The sequence below is a fragment of the Leuresthes tenuis genome, unplaced genomic scaffold, assembly GCF_036924035.1.
Source record: "Leuresthes tenuis unplaced genomic scaffold, fLeuTen1.0.hap1 SCAF_16, whole genome shotgun sequence".
In the NCBI taxonomy this organism is placed as follows: domain Eukaryota; kingdom Metazoa; phylum Chordata; class Actinopteri; order Atheriniformes; family Atherinopsidae; genus Leuresthes; species Leuresthes tenuis.
In genome coordinates this window covers 18752272-18777169 of record NW_027325370.1, presented here as the reverse complement: position 1 = coordinate 18777169, position 24898 = coordinate 18752272, and the positions used below count along the sequence as shown (strand labels likewise).

Sequence of the window (24898 nt, the reverse complement as noted above, 5' to 3'; positions counted from 1 at the left end):
CCTAAAGCTGATCAGACATGTCTTAAATTGAAACAGTATAACGAATGCAGACATTGTACACACTTTAAATGAAGGTTAAATGAAAAGATAGCATGGTGAAGTGGTGCCCTAGCGACTGGGTTAGCTCATGTCATTGAGGAAAAGATCATAATTTGGGTTAACATACTCTTTCACCGTGTTATTTACATGTTTTCAAGGCTTTCTTTCATAATCTCCAGCTGATAAACGTCTCCCATGTATGACGCCCCCTCCCCCTCTAAATTGCAAAGTAATGACAACATAACAACACAATGGGTCATGTATCTTTTTCTGCACTCACATTCACACACAACACACATTACTTACTTTTGTTCAATGTGTAGACATGCTTTACACACTCAGGCAGGAGGAACACATTATGATGGAAACAGAATTTAATTTCTCAGAATTAATGACCTAACAAAGTAAAAAAAAAAAAAAGTTAGCGTGATTCAGTGCATGCAAACCATATATCTGCACAAACGTCCATGTGAGAGCTAACAGACTTGGACATGGTGCTAAATTTCTGCAGCCACATGCACATAGAAACCTTCGGTCTTAAGAGATGAGAGGTTAGGCTCAAGCAGTATTCCATTCCTTCTGAGTCCCTTCCTTCCCCTCTTCCTGTTTTGTTTTTCCATCAGACTGTGCCTCTTCCGAGGTGTGGCAGGCTGGTCAGGGCCGTGATTGCTCATCCCACTCATCTGTGGCTCTTCATTCTTATTTATCTGTCCTGCTTTGCTCTTCACTTTTCATCAGTTCACCATAGTGACTTGCAGCAGACCAACAAGCTACTTGGTGCTCAGTGAAAACTGTGAGATTTAACTCTCTGTCTCTCTCAGGAAAACGCTAGAAATGACCTTCCCGCCCCGCTCCACTGTGCCACTTCTCTGGATGTTTAAAGCCTGTGATCTGTTAGTTGTGATAGGCACCACACCCGCGTTGCAAGGAAAAACAACCACACCTTTTACCTCCAATCAGTTGTTGTTTCAATCTAAGTCAGATAGCATTAGTCAACCTTTAGTGATTCAGTCATTCACCTGCAGATCTTCCACAGAAATTGCTGTTAGCGGAAGTATTTACCTTCTCTTCAGTGTTCATCTCCTTAAGTAACTGACCTCTAGCTCAGAAAACAATTTATATCCAATAGCTCAAATAGATCTGTTAAGCTTTTTTCTTAAACCTTCAGTGTCCTCCTCTTGCTGAACATAAGATGGGAGGTCATTCAGGGCCAAACTTACAATTAAAGTTACCATGAAGAAATTAGTGGCACTTGTTTCTCAAAATAAGGCAAAATAAGGGAGGTCTCACTCTGCTTGGGTCTTGAAAATATAACAATTGAAGAAAATACATGCAGGGCATTGTTCTCTTGAGTCCAATCATGCGTGTCTGTGACAGAATTCATACTGATGAGGAAGAGACATAAAATACAGCAGATTATGTAATTGGAGGGAAACTTAATGCACGTCCTCGAGAACAGTTATCAGAGTTTTTTATTCCTTTCCTTTCCAGGAAGTGGCAAATCTTTGAAATATCAATTTGTCGTAGTTTGGACATATAACCGTATTTACATGACGTATTGTGCGAAGCATATCAGATGAAAACATCGAACGCGACATTACTTTTTACGTTTTACTCCTCTCTACTCATCAAAATCGTACTCCTTGAAAGATAAATCCCACTAAACCAGTGCAGCAGGCAGCAGTCTTGATGGAAAGTTCTCTTGTTTTTTCAAGTCAGTCCTATCAGTATAACAGCAGCTATTCATACACCAAAGTGCAACCTGAGGCAGAACACAGGGTTGGTGTGGAATTTCACTGAAGAGAGTATATATGTCTGTGTGTGTGTAGGAGTGTGGGCGACTGCCTACTGAATCCTTTTCTCTTTAGATATTACGTGTGTGTGTGTGTGTGTGTGTGTGTGTGGATTGGAGATGAGGTTGTACCTCTCTTATGGTCTCCTTCAGGCGAAGAAGAGCTAATATCACAGTGAGGTGCTTTCTTGTCCTGCTTAGGACTTAATGCATGTTATTACAGCCTGTCATGTTGTCATCCTCTCCACACTGCAGGGCCTTGTTCTCTCGTCTTCCCTCTATCGTATTCCCACGTCACTGAAGCCCCGGAGGAGGCCTGATCCAGTTGCTGTGGGTGTCATAGCTGAACATCACTTCTCTATTATGATTTTCCACTGTGTTTTCATTTTATTATCCCTGAAAAGTGATTAAATGTTTCTCCAGCTGGTCAAACACTAAATGCTTTTTTTTTTTCTCATAGGAAGATTGCTTCATTGAGTCCCCCTTCAAGTGAAAGTCAGGTCGAGTTTGTGATTTTTTAAAAATTCTTTTTTAATCATGACATTTTCAAGACTCAAGCAGAATGCTGCATCTCCTATTTTGGCTCTTTTCAAGCCACTGTTACTTGTTTGAAGCCTAGAGTGTTCCCGAAAGAAGCAAAACAGTTTTGCACTTTTCATCCTAACTGAGCTGTTGACTACTTAAAATACTCTCCTGTCTCCTGTCTCCCTCTTATAAGCCCTATCAGAATCAAACGCACACTTTCACACAAATGAAATGCTGAATCACCAGAGTCTGTCACTGTGACGTGAGCTGGAGGGAGTCGTTTCTGAATCACACACTGATACACAAACATGAAGCTACATGTATGCTGCTCTAATGAAAGCGTGCAAGCTCAGCCTTAAACAATCCAACATGCAGCCACACACAAAAACAATCCCCACTCTACCCGAGGGTGTGTTATCAGCCCTAAATCATTAACTGCCTTTACCTCCAGAAAGAAAACACACAGCATATGTAACACTTGTGCAACTTCTGAAAAGCCTCCATCTTCCTCTTCCTCTAATTCCTCTTTTTCTTCCGTCCGAGTTCACTCTTGTACTTCTCATTCTATAATGTCATGCAATCTGATTAACACACACAGACGTCACTGGTGGCGAATGAGTGTCTTTCCTTGTGTGTTTGTTGTATTTTGTTCCATGTTAGGAAAACTTGTCTAAATCTGTTTTTACATGAGCTGAGCAGCATAATAAGTTTCTTAGTGTCTGATCTGGGTTGAGTTGCATCAGTTGTTTGTAAATCCATCCCTAAAACCACATTGGCGTATTGTTCATATAGTAAGAAACGTCTCACCAGTGGTCTGAATCTGCAACAGATAAATTTAAGTCTTGATAAAGATTTTCTAAGATCTGAATTTGTTATAAAAATTGTTCTTTGCTAGCATTGGGTAGATATGTTTTGGATTTAATTATGCTTAGATAAAACTGCTGAAAATACAGGTGGCTGCCTTCACGATCTCATATCACATATCACAGTTTGGGTTGTGTGTCTTAGAAGGTGATCAGTTAATCGACTTAAAGAACAACACTGACCACCTTCTTCATAGCATTGTGTTAAACCAGTAGAGTATGTTCCGATCCAAGGTGTGAATGGTTGTGAAACTGCCTGGAGAGGGGAGATAATGCTGCATTGTAAGTGCTGTGAAGGTGCTACCTGAGATAATTTCCTCTGTTCAAAGATGTTTGTTTAGAAGGTGGCTCCTTTGACTCCCCTCTCGAACCATCCGTCTTCTTTGTTAAAAATGTTCTGGATAGAAGGCCTCAGTCAGCCTTTTTTCTGTCCAGAAAAAAGAACATTACTTCTCCTTGAGATAGAGGTGAACTGCTGAGTCTTGACCTAAAGAGCTGACTCTCCTGTGTTGTATCATGTGCTTGTGAGGTTGTTGTTGGTTTCTCCTATATAAAAGGTCTGTACACTCCTCGCTGCACTGCATACACAACGCCACTCGGTTTTTGTTTGGGTGTTTTGTCCTTTAGGTGAGCCAGTCTCTGTCTGAGGGTGTTTTTAGATTTGAAGTCCACTGGAATGTCATGTTTGGAGAAAATCCAGGCTCCTCGTATTACCAAGACCTGGATGAGTAAGAATCCACACCGACAAGAGTGTGTTCAGTCAGATCATTTTATATAACTGAATTGCAGGTGTCATATTATTCCTCATAATCAATAAATCACATTACTTCAATACACATGTCAGCAGAAGTATTTATTTTAACTTTGGTTTCACAGCTGAAATGTATGATGTAATTATTTAAGTACTAACACATAAAGCCACACACACACACACATAGCAGAAATAGTAAAAAAAACGCCTCTTGAGGACCTTGATTAAAAATTGATATTGTGTTGTACCAAGCTCTTGGCTGTTTGTGCTGAATATTTGATAAACAGTCTGACTTTGTCTTTTAACATTGGCACCATTATGTTGCACTGGGTATATGGGACAGGAAGCCACTCTGCTACATCCTGTCTGATAACACTGATCTCTGAAAGACCTGGAGGAAACCCCACCAGCAGAAACGACAGCTGGTGAAAAGAAAAGGTGGGGCATCAGGCTGCCTGCGTGCTGAATCACACACAGAAGAGCTGTACCTTAGAGGTGTTTAGTAAGGCAGATATTTACTGCCACTGCTCAGTTATTGCGTGGATGGCACAGACACAAATTGGAGCCTCTCACGCTGCTGTGTAGTCAAATCAAAACAGATAAAAGGTTGAAGAAAAATGAATGGATGCCTGGATGAGGGAGGATGAGAAGACAACAGGAGAGGGATGATAAAGAGTTTGAGAGAGCGGGATAAAAAGATCCAGACAGTAAGGAAAACAGACAAAGATAAAGTGACAGCAACAGTGTCACAAGATCCAAGGACTTGTTTTGTCTTGTGAGAATCAGAGATGAGGAGGAGGGAGGCGGGCGCTCCATGTGCATGTGTGTGAGAGTGTGAAAGACAGGGAAGAAGTGTGTGATTTCTGATGTGTGTTTGACTGAGGGTGGGGGGACTCTGGGGAGAACCAGCCTCGTCTCAGCCTCAAAAAATCCCTTTAATGTGTGATTGGGGCTGTGCCTCTGTCTCCTCGTTATCTCCGCACGCAGACCAGCTATCGCTTTCTCTGCGCTGGCTGACTCCGGAGCTGACACTGAATGTCTGTAACACAACTTTGGCCTGCTTTCCTCAGCCCGCCTCCCATGTCTAAAATGATTTGAATAAAGCTGAGACAAGAACACCTCTATATTTCTCTGGCTTATATCTATTTTTGACCTGTCGCACATGTAAGCATTTGAATATCATTACTCTATATAAAGCTCTTGATTTAAATGAGTTAGAAAAGGAGAGCGTTTGTTCGAGCAAAAGCACCTGATTTGTGGTTCTATGGTAGGAACATAGAGAAAACATTAAAAATAATCAAGATATTTAAAGATTGATGCTTCTCAATGACATCTCAGGACCCAGTAAGTGTGTGGTGATGGATTTCTCTCAGTCTGGCAGAAAACACACAAAACTGACTTTTACATAGTAAGACTAACAAGTTTGGAGACAAATTTTTCCTACCTATAAATTTTCCACGGCACTCAAACTAACCCAGACGTCATGTGCAAGCTCCACAGTTCCCGACCAGGAAGAGGCCTGATGGAGGAAGCTGGTACACAGAAGGAGAAGAAGAAGCTGGTAACAATAGAGAATAACCATAAAGAAAAGTGTGCATTTCATTTGTAAAAATAAATGACCTGGCACTACTTTCCTGCCAGTAAAGTTATTTGTCAACAGATTACATGCTTACTGCGGTGGTGATAGACTTCCTATCTCGGCTGTGTTTGTCACTTTCGCAAATTGTCTCAGAAAAAAGTGTTTTGAATTGAAACAACTGAAGGGAACGACAGCGTAACATACTGTAGCTGTGTGCCTTTGTGTCAAGCCTCAACAAGTACTTAGTTTTCATGCTTTTCTCTCAGACAGAAACTCAGTGAAACTGTATTATTGTTGTGATTGTTATCGCATTGCCGTTGTGTGATTATGGGCATGCCACTTTCATTTTGGGTGGATGTAGCATGAAACATACAGGCTGAAGCTGTTCTCTTTTCTCATTACTGATGTATCATTCTAAAATCTTAAAGCCAACATCATTAATCATGAATTTGTGTCCTAAAGACACCTATAAGCATTGGATAGCGGTGGACGTAACTGAGCTGGCTGACCCTGAATGCAAAACAGTTAAAAGTGTGTGTGTGTAGGGTGCTGTTTCAGTTTGTGACATAATAGGTCAACCAGAAAAAGCCATATAACAACAAACTAGAAAAGGGATATATCGCTATCTATTATAGTAGAGTTGGACATACTTTGGCCAAAAAAATTATTCCACTCCCATGCTTATATACAGGGAGAAAGACAGTAGTCCAATTACATGGCCTAACGGAGCTTTAACTATCCATGGAAACATACCAACTGTCCTCTGCCTGTGTTTGACTCAGTTCTTCTTTTTCGGTTGTCTTAGTCATTTCAGTACATTTTTCGGAAGGTAAAAAAAATCAATGCTGTTTTTTTCCCCACATCAAACTGAAATGACTTGCCATTTCAAACTGACCTCACAAAAATAAAGCGAAAAAGCAGCTTGCAAAACTAAATCTCTCTTTTTTTTAATGTTCAGCTGTCATATAAATTGATATAACTTATACTTAAACCAAGGCCTCGTGATCTATTGCAAATTTCCTGCAACTGCTAAGAGGTATTAATTGATTTAGTTTCTTAGCTGTCCAGTTCATCAGTGAGAACAGCTTTACCAACAGTCATGCATCTGCATAATGGTGTTAATCGCTGTCCGTTTTCCCCGTTTTCTTCATTTTTGGTGACAGTGCAGTGCCAGTGACTCATATGAGCTTGTGCAGCAGGACAAAAACACAAGATGAAAGCACAAAAAGAAAAAAAGGGAATTCTGATTCTGAATTCCCTTTTCTTATAAATTCCGATAAAGATAAGACTCTTCCTTCCCTTTGTATTAAAGGGCAAATCAATATTTTATCCTGACAGCTCATCCTAGCAGTAAGCCAGGTCACACAGCTTGCGATATTGCGGGGAAAAAAACACACAAAAACAAACATAAAAACTGTGTCAGAACATGAAAACCATCATCCATGAGCAAGCTACGATGCATTCAAGTGTTGTCACTGGACTCAAGTCATGAAAGAAATTAACTAGATCAGAGTCACCGGCCCCTCCTCCCCCATCTACTGTAAATGAACTCAGACGCAGCAGACACCAAAGGCTGCCAAATGTCAACTGATATCTGGGCCAGGCTCCTCGCGGGCATGGCGTGGATGCCCATACGCAGCCAGATGAGCTCCTGCATCCAGCTGAGCATGTGGTTACCACGGTGACCATGGTCTCACCCTGTCGCTGCCAATAAAAATGCTGAAAAGCTGCAGAGTGGGGGGATTGTCTGGGAGGCATTTAGTGGAATGTCATGTGGTATTACCTCAAACAGAATGTGTACTGTGTTTGTGTGGAGTCTGCGTTGGATATTTAAAGGGTCTGAAAGGGTCTCAGAAGTTGTGTGGATGCTCTAGTGGCTAATAGAACACAGACAAAGAGACTCAGTGGTTCATGTATGTTTATAGACATTTTTCTTCTCTTTTATGAGCATTTAATTTAGGTTTAGGAGCCATTAACAGCAGCACACATCGCCTGGGGGCTTTATGCACTGATGATTACACAAGCTTATTGACTCATTGTAAGTCCCAGTGTGGATGCAGACATACTGTGGGTGGATGTTGTTAGATGGTATATAAATGGGCGCATGTGGCCCTTCTTTATTTACCTCTGTTAATAGCCTGCACTCAGCGCACCCATGTATACTAGAAAACATGATGAATTTCTTTATTTGTTTTCTAAAGCATGCTTGGATGCATACATTTGCACAAAGACTGGAAAAACACAGGAACTGGGGCTAAACAAAGTACAAGGGAGATATTTTGAGGCATTTTTATATTTTCGGCTCTGAACATTTCTGATTGAGAGCTACTGGCGTCTTATTTCAACTTTTCTGTGTCAGTCATCTCAACTTTGATCACCACCACTCCTGCAATATGTGTTAACTTGAGGTTGTACTGTGAGAATAGTAGCTACTTTCTGTAAGAACAAGATTCAAACTACTTGTTTCTACTTGTTTCAATGACAGGGAGAGATGGCAGCGTGAGCTATGAGCTACTGAATGAGGAGGGAAAGCAACGATCATAAGAACAAAGTAACGAGTCAGAAAAATAAACCATTACTGATTCTGTCACCTTAATTGTTACGAGGAGCAAAATTCAACTGTCAGCATCTTTAAAACTCCCTTATTTATATGTCATGATGTATATGTATTAGCACTATATGCAGTGTATTCAAGTGTTTCATCACTATATTTCATTTATACAAGCTAACTGACTCAGTTCAGTAGCTACTTATGACGTCTCATCTGTACGAAACTACACTGTGTCACATCTCGGACACTTTCAGCAGTACAATAACTATGTGCTCTTCTTGAGCAGAAATCAATCAATTTATCAGAAAAAGCTCCACATGATAGGTCCTGGTGATGGTTTTCAATGTGGATACAACTTTGTTTTGTGAGAAAAATTTTTTCAGCCATTACTTCTCTTTTCTGTTGCGTACAAAGGGATCTTGTGCCATCTCCAGGTGCTTATGCCTGAAGTTGGTTGTTCAAAGCAAAATGAATATAACAAATTGAAAAAGAAACTGTTGAAAACAGTTTAGTTAAAAAATGATGTGTCCAAGAATGTTTAAAGCTATAATCCTTTGATAAACACAAGCCAATTACATTATGCTGCAAGAAAAAAAATCTAAATGATCTAAATTTAGGCTTGAGAGTCCAGAAGACTGCAAAAACAAGGTGAAATTCTCGTTTTAATAAACTATATTGATTTTTCAGCTTTGCATCTCTTGCTGCCTTCATTTGCAGCCAGTCTGTAGACCGTAAATCCTCGTGGGGTTTCATTAAAGCACGTCCACTGCTGCGTCCGTGTGTGTCCCTCACTTACAATGAAGAGGTGGCGAACGCTTGGCCCTAGATGACCCTGCGATGTGGAAGGAGAAAATGGGAAACATGAAAAGAGAACGTGCAGGAAGTAAAAGGGGCAGAAAAATTAAAATGAGAAAGGATGAGACAAAAGGTATGAAAAGAAAGGAAGAGGGGAGAATATACAGAAGGAAGGGGAGGCAGTATGTTCATAGCTGTAAATCTCTCTCTAGTAATAAAGAGGGAGGAAAGGACTGTGGCCAGATTTATGGCTCCATGCTGGGGTAATATGAGAATGGATTGGATCGTTTGCATGGCGCTGTAGCACCTGCAGCTAGTATCACAGTGAGCTCACCACAGCTAAATGACGATGGACTGTACTTACTCGATGATTTGTTACAAAAAGCTGAACATTTAATCAACTGGGATTCTCACTGGTTATACTCTTGTCATATGTGGGTCAGTGGCTTCTCTCCGGTCCCTGCAGACCCGGTTCTGCCAACTGTATCAGGTGATTGTCTGCTGCCATGGAGATAAAACTGGAGCTGGCTCTGGGTTTAATTTTTGAAGAGACAAACTAAACCCTGGCAGACAGTTTTCAGGAACGTGCACATGTAGAGAAACATCTATTAAGATAGTGACGAACTAACAGCATAATAGCTACAGAGATAATGAGCCTCTTCCTCTTACCTTCTTCCTGTTGATACCAGCCTGTTTCTCTTGTGCACTCTTTGCAGCCTTATAGGCTGAAGTAAAGTGAAGAGGAATGAAGAGATGATATGGTCTGGATATCCGCCCTGCCCATATGGCTCAAGGGAAAACTTAGTAATGATTGAGAACAAAGATATTGTTTACCTACAGTGGAGCAGCAATGGTTCTTTCTCTGCAAGGCTTTGACAGAGAAAAGAAAGCACACAAATCTACACAAGACCTAGCCTTTGATGTCTTTTTAACTGCTTGTCTTTTTAACTGGATGTAGTTTCAATTCCACATCCAGCAGATACAAAGCAACGTCACATTGTGCACGAGTTGTTGGCCCGGAGTTTGGTCGGAGCTGCCTTCAAATATCTTCACAGAATAGATTTTTCTCTTGATTTGCTCATCCTTTTCTATGCTTTGAGGCAAATGCTGAAGTCTTGCTAATTATGACAATGTGGTGAATAGCTGTTAATGTAAATTTTTTCTTTAATCATTTTCAGCATGCTTGTCCTGTTAATCAGTCCTGAGATACCAGCAGTAATCCCTGAATTCAACAAAACACAGTAAAATACATGTTAAAAAAAAAAAAAGAAAGATTACGCAGTAATTTTACTGGTAAATCTTTTCTCCTTTAACTTGAAGATTGTCTGCAGAGCTTGGGCCACCTGCAGGACTATGCAACATTATTTATACCTGAAAGTAAGAGATTTATTTGTTATATGCACTTGGATTAGGACTCAGGTGATGCAATACATGCCTTGGCCTTGCTTTTATTGTATTCTGTATATTCCTCTGATGGAGATTAACTTGCATGGCAATTTTTAAAAATTGAGTTACAAAGGTGTAGAGGAAGGAGAATGCAAACTAATTAATTAGTTATAAATGTAAGATTAATACAATTAATACAAACAATGTGAATTTTCAAGGGTTGTTAGATAAAAAAAGGCTCAGTATTTGCTGGACATCAAGATTGAAAATGGGTGAGAATAAGTGAACGCAACAATATTTTTGTTTGCATACAAAGCAAATTCACAAATTGACTGTATGGTATATTTTCTAGGACCTGGGCTTTTACTTTAACCACTTTTAAACCATTGCTCTTTTTATTTAGATAAAGAATAGGAGCAATTCCTTCCTTAAACTCACTTATAAATTGCATTGCACTGCTGGAGAGATATCTTTGGTTTTCCAATCCCGTTTCTTCGTCTAAATTATGGCTGCCATCAAAAATCCTTCTGCCGGGGCCCCAACAGTAAGTCACCAATTCACATTCCCTTTCAAAAATAAGAGACATCCCAGTTGTGTCATCCAGGACCTCAAAAATATGACTGGCAGTTTTTTTAACTATGGCACGGCTGTTGAAGGGTGGAAGCCAAACCCCGTGTTGACAGTGACCCTCAGGGTTGCCATTGTCAGAGCAAATTCACCTAGATTTGCACAACAGCATCTGTCAGGTGGTTTAAAAAATTCTCCCAGTGGGATTTGGGTGACGGATGACGAGTAATGGCATTAATACATGCCGAATGAGTATTATTCAATGGGAGTCCAAACATTCTCCAGCGTCTTATTACAAAAAATAACAAAGGATCATAAACACCTGCTGGCTAGAAACTGTATCAAACATGAATAAGGAATTCTATACATTTAGAGGAAAAAGCTCTCATTTAAACTTTTTTATACTTGGCCCTTTGGAACCTTGAAAGTCAAACACTGACAGAAGGTTGTTATATATGTGTGCATATGGCAGCACATACCTCTCCAGTACTGTCCTTGTTACACATCATGTGCAGTTTGTGTTTTAGGATCCGTCTAATTGTTTGTGACGCTGTTGACCTTTAGCAAGGGAGTTAACACGAAGCCTTGACCCTTCAGGCATCATTGCCACTATTAGCTACAGCCTGGCTGGAGGGCTGGAGATAAATTGCACTGCTTGACAGTTCTGCAACAGGAGGAGGATGAATAAGAGGAGGAAAGCAACAAAAGTGTAATGTTGCTGCAGTATAACTAAATAGTTGGATGATTTGAAGAAAAACTCTTTGCTAACTGTAAAGTGATCCAACAAAAGCTTTGGTGCTTTTCTGAAACTGTTAGATGCATTCTTCACTGTCAGGAATCGTCAGCAATGCTGTGGTTCTCTTTATGACATTGGAATATAGCCAGTGGGAGGAAAGAAGAGCAACATAATTGCAATCTGCATTTCTGTGTAATTTCCAGAGGTGTTGGACATGGAGATGGAGTGAAACTCCCAGGTCTCTGGGTTTCAGCTTGCTTGTCCTAAATTACCTCATTCAACTGCTTCACTTTTTTTAGGATTATTTTCACCTGACTTTCATTGTGATCTGCTGGTTATTGACCTCTTACAGGCTGCTGGGTTTAATTTCAGTGCTTGTGCGTTTATAGTATCTTAAAACAGGAGCATGTTTCCCTCTAAATTGGAAACATGCTCCTTAAAGCCTTAAAGTGCAAGAGGTCAGATAATCTTAATACTAAGGTCAGATGACCAGTTTAAAACTGTATATTTGAAAACAGTTTTAAAATAATAGATTATATTTCAACCGAATGTCTTAAGAGAATGCATGTTGATTCATAAAGATAGTTTGCTGTTTGGGGAAATTTTTCAGTTTGATTTCTTGTCAAGTGTCGACACTACTTTCATAGCTTTGCACTGCATGCAGAGATGCAGTAAAGGGATAGGATTAGTGATCAAACTAATGCTGTTTTCATATCTGAACTGCAGCCTTGACATTTCCTAGACATGTTCCTGAGTGGTTACATGTGAAGACACAAATCCCCACAACATTCACCCTGCACTTTTCACAAGGATTACCCACCCAGCTGCCTAGTTTTAGCTTCAGAAAATCAGCGAGTTAGACCACAATTACAGAAACAAATACTTTAGAGTATTTATAGCTTCAAGTGCGTATGTTGATGAGACTTTAAGTTTAAAAATATTTTCTGTTTGCCTGCGAATTGCTTTCCACGCACACCTGATTGTAGTAGTAATGGAACTGATATCGACACAAGCGCAGTCATCACAACGCCTGGGTAGGAGCATCATCTGCCATTCTGGATCTGCCATAGACAAAACACTGATTTCCACAATGTTCAGTTGAGAAGGTATTTGTCAGGGTGCATTTTCTCGTAATTTCATATTTCAGGTGATGTAGCGAGGACTGAATTAGCTGAGCCTAGGTCCTTTACATAAAGACTTGAAACAGGTCAAGACAGCTAGCCTTGTCATCTACTGGCCAAAATACATACAATGTTTCTAGATAATCACAACTTGTTGCTACATTTTTACTCTACTGTCAGTGCACAACACTAGATATAACCATTGTAAGCTTTAAGGAGTATAGTTGGTATACTTTTTAGCTCTAGAGATAAAGAGAGTTTGGATTTTTTTCAACATCTGCATCTTTATAGCAAGCTAAGCTAAGTGAGTGCTAACCCCCGTTCACTAATGCCTACTGATTGCTCATAGAGTTGCATGTGTAGGACTAAATTGTGGGCTCATCATCATGTAGACAGAACGCTTTCAAACAATACACAGGTCATTTTCTTGGCTCCTTGAATGACATCACTGCTGTTGCACAATTTAACACAGTATGTCAATGCTGGTATACAATCTATTGATATACAGAGTGTGTTTTAACTTTATTCTGAGAAATACCAAATGCCTTGTGCTATTTGTGGGGTAGTTTTTATGCTCTGTTCATATTAATCAAATTACAAATAACACATTATTTATGGGGCTGTACGGTGGTTAGCATTATTGCAACAAGAAAGTTCCTGGTTTGAATCTTGACTGAGGCCTTTAGCAGGTTCTCCCTGAGTACTCCATCTTTCTTGCACAGCCATAAAACATGCATATTAGGTTCATCTGTGTCTAAATTGACCGTTGGGTAAGTGTGAGCATGTATGGTTGTTTGTCTCTGTTTCCCTCGTGATGGACTGGCGATCTGTCCAGGGTGTACCTTGTCTCCTGCCAGATGGCAGCTGAGAACGGCTCTAGCCCCCTGGGATGCTGAATTGGATTAAGCGGGTATAGAAAATGGACTGAGGATGGATGGATATTTTTGTGCCATAATCTGTCTTGGGCAAACAAACATTCAAATTGATTTTACACAGTGTACTTTTTACCTATGTAATATATAGTAGTTATATGAATCCAGACTTTATATTGTCAAGAAACTGCCACAACAAACTTGAGATTTGGTTCAGATTGGCAGTTTTTTATACTACTGTTCATGTTGCACTGTGGGATACTTTGAGTCCACTGGAGAGAGTGCATATGTGTGTGTGCATATTCTTTTGTACAAAACTGGAGAGTGGAGAACTCACTTTATTGTCTGTTATATAATTAGTAGTGAGTTATTCACAGCTTTAACAAATAGCTACGAGGGGAATATAATTCTTACCATAACATCAAGGAAAAAGCATATGGGCCTTTCTGTACATATCAAAGTATGCCTTTAAATTGTGGTGGATGTATGCAAACAAACTGTACTAGAAATATCATATCTGATGGCATGTCTAACTTACTTACTTAATGACTATACTTAATCATATTCATACGCTTTCATTTTCTTTTGCTGCCAAATTGATGGATGCGGTTCTTGGCACTTTCTATTTCTTTTCTCCTCAGGCACTTTTCTCTTTAAATTGATATCAACTGGCATGCAAGTGTCTGCCTCTAAGATTCTGTGTTTTGTACGCTCTTGGTAAACATTACACTTCAATATCAGCCTCAAATCTCATAGGAAGACAAAAACACATTAACATATCTCAACACACGCTTTTAGGGGTTTCCATTGGGAACAATCATTGATGACAACCTGTCACGTAGATTATGGCTGACTTGCAACTGTTACTGCGTTGTTTTATCCTGTCTGCTAATAGTGTAGGTGTGTCACAGGCTCCCAGTTCACAATAACTGAATAATACCTAAATCTGTTCTTGTTTATTTCTCATTTTCTTCCAATTACACACTGTTCTGCTCTTAATGCATCATTGTGCAGGTTATCATATCTTCCCCTTCTTGTTTTGTCTTCTTTGGGCTTTCCGTCGCTTGCCTTGTTTCTGGGTCTTGTTGCCTCATCACAGAGACCCTGAAGCACAAAGCATCCATAGGGGAAACAATATATGATCACTGCTGCTTTAACCCAGTGTAATGAACTGAATTCTTCTGTTTTCATCTTTGTGTGTGGGAAGACTGTCGTGCTGAATGAGGTGAGGTAATAACATGGTTTTCTCACTTTGCCTCAGATTAATTAGCCCTGAAGATCAAACAACCAACAGCAGAATGTATTATAACACCAACACACACACACACACACACACCCCCAGGAACAATTAAGATGCTCCCAATCTCTCTCTTACTCACTGCTTTATTACATCTGACCTGCCTGCCTTATGACACATTACCAAGGGTGCAAAGGTATCTCCCATGGGAATATTCTCACCATCTGCTTATCCTGCTAATATCACAGGCACTTGTTTACCAGAGCAGTAGTTTTGCAAAGTTTTGGCATCTGTTTGACATAGCGTGTCTGTTTGAAGTTTCACAAAAACATAGGAACTGACATGTGTGATGACAGGCTAATTACTCTCTGATGGCTGCATTTATTTCTCACACAGAGGAGCCATACACTTGGACTATCTTGATGAAGATTAAAGATTAAATCAGATAATGACATTGGGTGAGATGAAAACCACAATAACATGTAAAAACAAAAACACAACTAACCAAAGAAGCACATATCTTGGTAGAAGAAACGTGCTAAGATGTGGAATAATATGTTATTTCTTTTGTTAGTGCCAAAATGCTTTAAACTTAAAAAAAGGAAAAAAAAAACGAAAAAAAAAAAAAACGTGGGCACAAACACACAAGAAGTTGCAGACAGGCATTTTCGCTCAATAGTTTACGAGTTCCTTGTCTTTCTAACAAGCTTATATTGCCTCCTCGTGGTCAAAGTGAGTAATTAAGTAAATCTTATCAACAAAACACCGTGCAATGTTTTAAAAATGTATGATTATATAATTTCAAGAAAAAATGACTGTGTATAAATTCGTTAATTTTCAAGTTAATTTATTTCATGGTGTTTACTGAGACGTTTGTTCAGGTTGCCGCTTTGTATCCAGATAGGAACCATCAACTGTTGCTTGTTTCCTCAGGTGGAAACGGACGGATCGTTGAAGGAGCATATCAAAATGGCGAGTCAAGAGGAGTCTGTGAGGGAGTTCGTCGCTGTAACTGATGTGGATGAGGAGAGGGCCCGATTTTTCCTGGAGTCCGCCGGCTGGAACCTGCAGGTATCAGTCTTTTGTGTTTTCTCATAGAGTTGCGGTGGACTGTACGTGGTTCTTCCAAAGACAGCTGCGGTTTTATGGCATGTGTCTGACGAATAGCTTGCCGGCTAACGTTAGCTTGTGTTGCCGGTAATTTGTGCAAGTCACTGTTTGACAATGGCCTGGCCGGTGTTTGTCACCAGCAGAAACGCTGTCGTGCCGTCACGGTTACGACCATAGAAATAGCTTTTGTGTCCGTACGAAGCGGGTCGTCCATTAAGTTTGGTCTAACGCTGGTCCGTTGAGAATCCAGTGACCCGTGCTAACTAGCGTTAGCCCCTTGTAAGGTTAGATTATTGTTAATTGACGCAGTAAAGCGGCTAACTTCTTAGCTTCTATTGCTGCAATGCCGGCTGTCACATTAAAATATAACGTGTATATTGTTTGGAAACTGAACATGAACGGGTCACACAAGTTTTTTTTGGACTTCAATGTATACAGAAAATGAAAGTAAAAGGTTGACTTTACTGGAATTTCCCTGCTATAAAACAATGAGACACTGTAGTGTAAGTATGTTATTCCAAGTAGGTGTTTGACACGAAGCCCCTTCAGATGTAGATTGAGTTAATTATCTAGTTTTCCCATTGCCTTTTAAAGTGCCACATAGACTAATTTTGACAGAGTGTTCTTGGGGAGATGTTTCTGTAAAAAGCCAACAGTAATGTGTGACATACATATGCAGAGGTGTTATTGGTGATGTCACATTGCCTTGTTGTTGTTTCCTCCTCAGCTTGCACTTGCCAGTTTCTTTGAGGATGGAGCTGATGATGACATAGTGACACTTCCTCAGCCTGAGGGAGGCTCTTCGGTGTCTCGATCAGCAGGACCCAGGTAGAGTTTCCAGCTTGTCTTTTATTATTGCAAAATGTTGTTCTCATGAAAGAGTTCTGTTGGAGTCCAACAACACAGTGCAGCAAATGTAATAATACTTTATGACTTTGTAACATGACATCTCAAACATCATTTATCTACTGTAGTCAGCCCAGAGTGACCTCCTTCAGAGATCTGATGCATGAGGCAGAAGATGACAGTGATGAGGAGGAAGGCCAAAGGTAAGTTTACTTGCTAGTAGTATTTATCAAAAGTGAGCGTATCACCTAATTTAAAAGTGCCACATGAATATGTAACATAATTGAGATTATATTTGCCTGCTGCTCCATCTGATGATTGACGGGTGATTTAGAGGAAAGTTTAATTAGCATAGAGATTTTGTATGTTATATACAAGGACTGAACCAATTGATTTTGTGTTTCAGTTACCCTTCAGAGGGCTTTCTTTCTCTCTGAAATGGTTGTGGCATTTTAGGCATGACTGTTTGTCCAAGATGCTCATCCTCACAATGCCTGGATGGCAGAGAGTCATCCAGACGTGGCAGGAGATTTGATTCCAGAATGCACCAAACTATTTTTGGTCTCCCCCCCATTCACTGGGAGCTGGTTGCTTTTTCTGCTGTGTGAACAGATTCTGCTGCCGGTGCAGTGCAGTGGAATGGTTGTTAAGGGACTGCGTAGAGTTCTCCAGTGCCTTTTTTTTATTACATCCAGCAAGCAAACTAAAGTTATATCCAGAGTCGGTAATCTAGGCTTTTAATATTTGGTATTTAGCATTTGATAGTTAGTTTATGGTTAATAACAGAAAGGACATGATTTGCAAGTGTATTTTTGTTAGTCTTTCCTGGCAAGTTGACTTCAAGTAACAAAATCTGTAGTCCCTGTAATCTGCTGCTCAGGGCTACTGCTTCTGATTTATTTTATAAGTTCACTGCACATTCAGTACTTGGAACAATGAACTGACTGGGCTCCAGTGCAGATATGCTGATATTATTCTGTTGAAGTGCACTATACAATACCTGTCAACACCGGTGTGATTTATGAAACTATGCAGCAGCACTTGACATATTTTTGGTTGCACTGTGGAGGCCTGCAGCAATGACTCTCCTTTTTTCAGCAGATAGTCACAGAACCTTGAGGTGTGTTTCGGTAGCCATGCTGGTTAAATTTTTGCTTTGAATTCACCAGCAAAGACGACCTCTCCCCAAATCACTACGGCAGCGGTTTGACCATCATGTTAATATGCATTCATGTTAACGCATTCTCTTTTGGATTTTTTATGTTGGCGTGTCGGTTGCTGTAATTCAGGGAAGTTTTGATGTGGGCTTCAGATCTGAGCTGCTGTTAATTGATTCCTGAGGCAGGTGACTCGTGAACTTTTGCTCTGCAGCAGAAACATCTTGGTCTTCTGATTACTGGTCAGTTCCATTGATAAACAGGTTAATCAGAAATTTCATTGTTTTCTTATAAACTGCACTTTATGCAACATGCAAAGCCCAGAAATGTAGAACTGTCTGACTTTGAGGACGGTCACATTTCTTTTTATCCCCATAGTTGAGCTGTTTTGGACTTAATTTGGATTACTACAGTAGCTGAATAGGGCCTTTAGCTGTATACCAACACAAGTGACCGTCTCAAACACATTAGGAAGGCAAGAAATTCCACCAGTCAACAGCTCTTTAAAGGTGGCAGCCTTTAGAAGAATATATGGAGTGTTTCTAAAACAGAGTTTTTAATAATCCACTATAGGAATTCTCTCACTGATATCAATAATGCACCACTATGTGGATGCCTATTATCCAATCAAACTATATGGTCCATTGTAAAGCTTGCAGGAGATGATATAAGTAGTTCAAACTGGCTAATCTCAGTTCTTTTGGTCCTTGTCTGTAGCTGCTGTAGCAGCTTTTGTGGAAGTATGTATCAGCTTGTAGTGGATAGTGTCGTGGTAAGATTTCCACCTTTCATGAGGGTAACCTGGGTTTAAATCCCCTGCATGAAAGGTACTACCCCCTTACAAGATCCCCTTATCCTACACACCTACCAGTGTAAGTTGCTTTGAATAAAAGCATCTTCCAAATGCATAAACATAATATAGCCTTTTGAAGCTTTGCAGAAACAAGCATCTCTGTTCACCTGACATACGATTGTTGCTTTTTGGGTTGTTTTTATTTCAGTAAAAACATGTAGTGGAATAAAGATGCAGAATTCTAAACCTTGTATATCCATCCAGTCATTTGTTGGAAATTGGCATAAAAAGAATGTACGGTGTGATGTTAACAGGTTCCCTTACAGAGACTGTGGGCTGCCTCTAAAGAAAGGCACCGGCTGTGAGGGATATAGTGAGAGCTTTGCTTGTCAGTCAAAAGACTGTCTGTAATCTGAGAAATTTGACAAGACATCATTTAATATACTGTAATACAACTTCTAAAAGCATATTAAACTTAAACCCACCTCTTTAGGTCGACTTCTGCTTCTTCTTCCAAGACACCCAATCCTGCACATTATGACATGCAGTGAACCTTATCACACACCCTCAAGGGTGCCCTTTGGTGTTTAATAATAATAATGATAATACATTTTGTTTAAAAGCACTTTTCTAGATACTCAAAGACACTTTACATAAAAAGAACATCAAATCAGCAAAACAATACAACATGGTGCACTAAAAACACATTAGACTAAGCTAAACATTAAAAGCCATTTGAAAAAGGTGTGTTTTTCTCAGAGATTTGAAGGTGGGCAAGTCAGTACAGTCCCAGATGTGTTTGGGGAGAGAGTTTCAGAGGGAGGGGCAGCTGCAGAGAAGGCTCTGTCGCCCCAGGTTTGGTGCTTGGTTCTGAATGGTGGAGTAAGGAGATTAAGCATCAGAGTGATGGGCGGAGTTGGGCAATGTTTTTGAGATGAAAGAAGGCAGTTCTGGTGATTTGGCAAAGGAGAGGTTCTTGTCAAAGATGACTCCAAAGTTGCGACTGTGGTTGATTCTTCTTAAAAGCTTCTGTGGTATCTAAATAGTGGGAGATGATCTTGTTGTCTTGGTTCACACCCTCTCAGGTTTTTTGCGGGGGGATCAGAGCGCAGTGGACAACAGATTGTCGGGCCTCCTAAGAAGAAGAGTTCCAATGAAGTCGTGGATGATCTCTTTAAAGGAGCCAGGGAACATGGAGCTGTGCCTTTGGACCGGAGCGGGAAAGGCCCAGGAGAACCCAGCAGAGCCAGAGTAAAATGAAGCTAATATGCTTTTTCTTCTGCTGGATGCCGTCTCTCATGTTGTAATGAATGAGTTTGTTTTCATAATTCTGCTTCCTCTTGGTGATTTTCCTGTCCTTCCTTTCTTAGGCCTTTGTTGGTGGAGGTTACAGGCTAGGAGCAGCACCTGAGGAGGAGTCGACCTACGTAGCTGGAATGAGGCAAGCTGGCAACAGCCAGCAGGATGTGAGTGCGGTCCCTGCTTCCTTTTTATATTTCAGTCTTGCTTTGTTTCCTCTTCTTAATTCCCGGCAGGGTAGACTTTAGCCTCGCTGCTCGATTTGCAGCAATAAAAACGAGAATCACTTATATTCCAGAAGATTCACTCATTATTAATCCAATACTGAAGGCTGAAGGTTTTGCACTCATCTTTTAACTCTTTTTGGGTTGGAATATTTTAGTGAAATGTCGCTTGGAGATTGATCTGATGGGTGCACCATTAAGGACGTTTGACATATTCAGGCTTTCTTTGCATTAGAGAGAAAACCTTTAAGTCCTGTCAGTCCTGTTGTTCCACAGCTGTGGCTATCAGCATTCTATGCCAAATGACCTTTTCTTCAGGCTCTGTGTGGGCTTCCGTAAAAGGAGGCATTTAACTCAGTTTGACAGTCTGTTACTCTAATTGCACGGCTTTGTATTTCTAAAGTACAGGTAAAGTACAGTTGAAGTACTCCAAAGGGAGGTTGTTGGTAGTACTTAGTGAGCAGTGAGTCAAGCTCACCTCTGCTCAGATGGGGCCCAGCAGAGCGGCAAATCTTTTGCCATTAAAACCCAAAGAAAATAGAGATGGAGATTCAGTGTACGTTAAAGTATTTTGTGGACTTCAACACACATTCTGTGTTCCAGAACGTCAGCCCCACACAGCAGATCTGAGAGCGAGTCGTCCTGCCGACCAGTAAAATGAATCCATCTTCTCCCTTTGTCTGCTTCAGACTCTCTTAGTAAATACTTCTGGGTCCTTAGACGGTGGACTGAATGCAGATGAAACGCTTTCCTATTGTACTCAAACATGTTTTTTTTGTTGTTTTTTTTAACTAGTGTTAAGAGGAGGACAGAGTTGCTTTTGCGTCAGACGGTGACACAGAATCAGAGTAACACAGTCAATGTTGCGACAGTGATGCAAAACCTAAAAGTAAACATCTGTCTTAGTCAAGGTTATCCCGTGCAAGGCAGCAGTGAGCTTTGCATGCATCTCAGGAATCCTCAGTGGAATATCCCTTTAAAAACGCTCTTTGTGACACTAAAACCTCTGGCTTAAGGATCCGCACATCTTGCTAATCCGTTCAAACTGGCTTTGCAGTAAACCCCTCAGGTGTAGGTGTGTCAGTAATGAGTGGAAGATGTTTAATTTCACTTGATAGATATTAAGTTGTATGAAGTTCCCATAAAGATGGGAGTCTGATGCCAAAAGGTTAGAATTAGGATTCAGTCAGGTACTCATTTTAAAGGTGGTGGTGTTGGACTGCGGCTAAACGGTCCTGGGACATACCGTTATGTAGAGAACTCAAAACTCTAGCTAAGCTTTAAAGTACACTAATAATGCAGAAAATGTCTGTGTGTGTGTGTGTTTCTTAGGTACACGTGGTGCTTAAGCTGTGGAAGACGGGTTTCAGTCTGGATAATGGTGAACTCAGAAACTACAGCGATCCTGGAAATGCCAACTTCCTAGAGGCAATCAGAAGAGGGTAAGAACAGTTCAACTCGGTCCAAGTTACACATACTTGTGCAAATATGCTTCCGAAAGTCTAAAAGCTATTGAGTGATCATTCCCAAGCTGCAGTGGGTGAATTTAAGCCCCCGTTTGTCCTTGTCTTGCCTGGCTTGCAGGGAGATTCCTCTTGAGTTGAGGCAGCGGTCTCGAGGAGGCCAAGTCAACCTCGACATGGAGGACCACAGGGACGAGGACTTCACCAAACCCAAGGTGGCGTTCAAAGCCTTTGGAGGCGAAGGGCAGAAATTAGGGAGGTGAGATTGTGTTTTTATTTAACATGGTGCCTGTGTCGTGGGATCTTGTTAGAAAGCAGCCGTGGAATCCAAGTGTAGTTCTTAATAAAAGCCAGTTTGGCCGTTGACTTTGTTTATAGGCCCATTTCAGGTAAATGACATCATTTTATCTTTTCCTCCCTCCACCATTTAGTGCCACCCCAGAACTAACTTCAGCTCCAGCCACCTCCCAGCAGGACCGGGCTGCCAACGAGGCCCAAGCCAGCGCCTCTGTGACCCTCGACCCCTCCCAACCTACAACTAACATTCAGATCCGACTGGCCGACGGCGGCAGGCTGGTTCAGAAGTTCAACCTTACCCACAGGTGATTCATGAGCTCCTTTCAGTTTTGATATTGGCTCGTATGCTTGGCTGATCTTGTTATCCTGCAGATGTGAGGACATTTTGAATAAATAAAAAAAAAAAAATCACAGATCTATTCCTGGTGATAATCCAAGGTTTTGCATGGCTGGTTGCAGCTGTTCCCAGCCACCTAATTCTTTACTTCCCAGATGACAATGGCAGCTTTGTGTCTTGCGTAAGTTTTGTTAATAATTTACAATAAAGCATCATTTACTTTGTTACCGTCACCATTGAGGAAAGCAAGGAATGCAAGAAAAAATTAATTTTTAACATTGTAGGAGTGCATTTGCCTCTATTCCCCACCTGCTTACCAGAGACGAGCTTTAACGACACAGCTGTTATGTTCACTCTAAATAGATGGGATCCCACTCGTGTTAACCATCTGTAGTGGAAAGCAAAGCATGGAAGAGCCGAGGGGTAGCATGCAAAAGCAAAATGTCAGAAAAGGAGCCGTTTGTTTGTTGCATGCACCGCGCGAAAGATGTAAAGCTATGGCAACAGCTGTAAGATAAGAGCAGAAAAAGCAGCGTGGCGGTAAACTGTGAACAAATTCCACAAGTAGGTGATGAAAAGTAACGGAGGTTTTAGGTTTTTTTATTGAATTTACTCCTTAATTAGACAAAAGACCTGCAAAATGTTAAAGTAAAGCACCAAAAAATGTCGAAGGTCTTTTCTACTGACCTGTTATCTCACAGGCCTCAGGGGAAAAAAGGCTTAAATGTTCTTATTGATGCATTGAAACGTGCCGCAGAGCCGGTTGATTGAATTCGCAGACACTCCATCTTATTATGTGCAAACTGAATAAACTTCCTCGGACGTCACTGCGGAAACCAAACCTGCTCCAGTAACGTGAGAAATTCAGGATGATCGGTGCTGACGTTGAGCAGAGAGCTGTGCTGCTAAAGAGTAAATACTCGACGTTAAAGTGGTATTTTCCTTTATTTTATTGGCTGACACAGCTGTTGCGCTTAATGTCCCGACAGAAGACGGCTGAGACGAGAAGGTGTTGAATAAATAGTTGAAAATTGCTGATGAACTTTTTTGGATCTTGTCAAACGGACATTCGTGCGTAACCTCTCCTTCCTGTTACTGCGTCCTCTCACGCTCAGGGTGTCTGACCTGCGGCAGTTTGTGGTGGCGGCCCGACCCGGCATGGCTGCCAGGGAGTTTGTTCTCATGACCACCTTCCCCAACAAGGAGCTGTCGGATGAGAGCGAGACGTTGCAGCAGGCCAACCTTCTGAACGCCGTCATCGTCCAGCGGTTCAAGTGAAGCCGGGAGAGACCGAGCAACTCCTGCTCCTCCTCTCGTGGAGGTGTGGCTGAGCAACTGCAGCCCTGTGAAACCTGCTGGCCCCTCTAAGAGAGGAGAAAACACGGACTTGCATATGGACTTCTATAATTTCTGATTTTTGTTTTTCTAAAATGAAACGCAGCCTTCTGCTCTCCAGCCCCGTCCCCCCCCGCCCCGCCCGCTGCTGCCGCCCTCCCCGTCTGTGTCCTGAGACAGACGGGGATGAGGGCTGAAATGATGATGATGAGCCTGTCCGAAAAGCCACCAGACGGTGGTGAATTTAGGTTTGGATGAGTTTACCTGGCAGCCACATTCCAGTTGTCTGAAAGTCACTTTGGTTGCAAAAATGCTCACTAAACATTTCCCATGAAGTAGTTTCAACTTTTCTTATTCTAGTAGTTATAATCTGGCATTTGAGTATTGTTTATAAGCTGATGGATACAGCAGCAGAATCCTTCTTAAATCACCAACAGAAACCAGCCATTTTGAATAAGTGTAACGGTGACACAAAGTCATTCTTTCTCCCCCCAAATCGACTGATACCAGTAGCCTTACTCTCCTTTATTCGCCTCCAGATTCACACTATTTCCTTTGTTGAAAATCAGATGGAATTATTTTTTTAAGCGGTCTTTATTTTCTTTATTTTCTTCCTTATTTCCTTTCCCTTACTGATTGTAGGATTGTCCCAGTTAGATAGTGGTATTTTGATACAACCGATGGTTGAGCTGATGAGCGTAGGCTGTGAACACTGGCTTATTTTAGTGGAAGTTGAATTGCTATGATAACACTGACATCTTCTATGCATCCTGGGGCAGCACAGAAAAATGTTTGGACCTCTGGTAAAAATAAATCCATTTTATGGTTGATGTATAAAGAACTTGTCGTCTTGCGTTTTTATTTTTAGGTCACATGCAGAATATTTACCTCTTTCATATTGAGAGAAACATCAATACGAGTGATGTCTGCTGTTTGGACTGGTTCTGTGTTGCTGTGTGATGATCTTGAAAATTTCACACTGTACTTTGCAAAAGTCCTCCGTGGCCCCCTTTCTGGAAAATATACCGTCAATGGAAAATGGATGAAGCAATTTATTAAAACATGCAAAAATAAATGGAATTTATAAGACAAAAACAGCTTTTTCTAGTCTCACGAGCTTCACAGTTAATATTTGGTATGAGCTCCTTTTGCCTGATCCTATTTTCAGTCCACTTGTGTTATTTGGCATACCTCAACTTTTCTCCGTTCCCTTAAGAATGGAC

At 40.9% G+C, this 24898-nt stretch overlaps 1 protein-coding gene across 1 annotated transcript; it reads left to right on the top strand.

The window, feature by feature from the left end:
- Positions 1 to 15749: 15749 nt before the first annotated feature.
- On the top strand, positions 15750 to 24516 carry nsfl1c (NSFL1 (p97) cofactor (p47)). Its single transcript, XM_072366646.1, has 9 exons — positions 15750 to 15885; positions 16652 to 16752; positions 16899 to 16973; positions 19806 to 19971; positions 20091 to 20186; positions 21576 to 21685; positions 21828 to 21965; positions 22138 to 22308; positions 23456 to 24516. Exons 1-9 carry the CDS (start codon positions 15784 to 15786, stop codon positions 23616 to 23618), a joined length of 1122 nt encoding a protein of 373 aa, XP_072222747.1. The 5' UTR covers positions 15750 to 15783; the 3' UTR covers positions 23619 to 24516.
- The last annotated feature ends 382 nt before the right edge of the window (positions 24517 to 24898 follow it).

Excerpts from the sequence above, each read along its gene's own strand:
- nsfl1c (XM_072366646.1), top strand. The coding sequence starts at position 15,784 with ATGGCGAGTCAAGAGGAGTCTGTGAGGGAGTTCGTCGCTGTAACTGAT. Across the intron at positions 15,886-16,651 it reads CCGCCGGCTGGAACCTGCAG|CTTGCACTTGCCAGTTTCTT; the intron begins GTATCAGTCTTT and ends TTTCCTCCTCAG. Across the intron at positions 20,187-21,575 it reads CTGGCAACAGCCAGCAGGAT|GTACACGTGGTGCTTAAGCT; the intron begins GTGAGTGCGGTC and ends TGTGTTTCTTAG.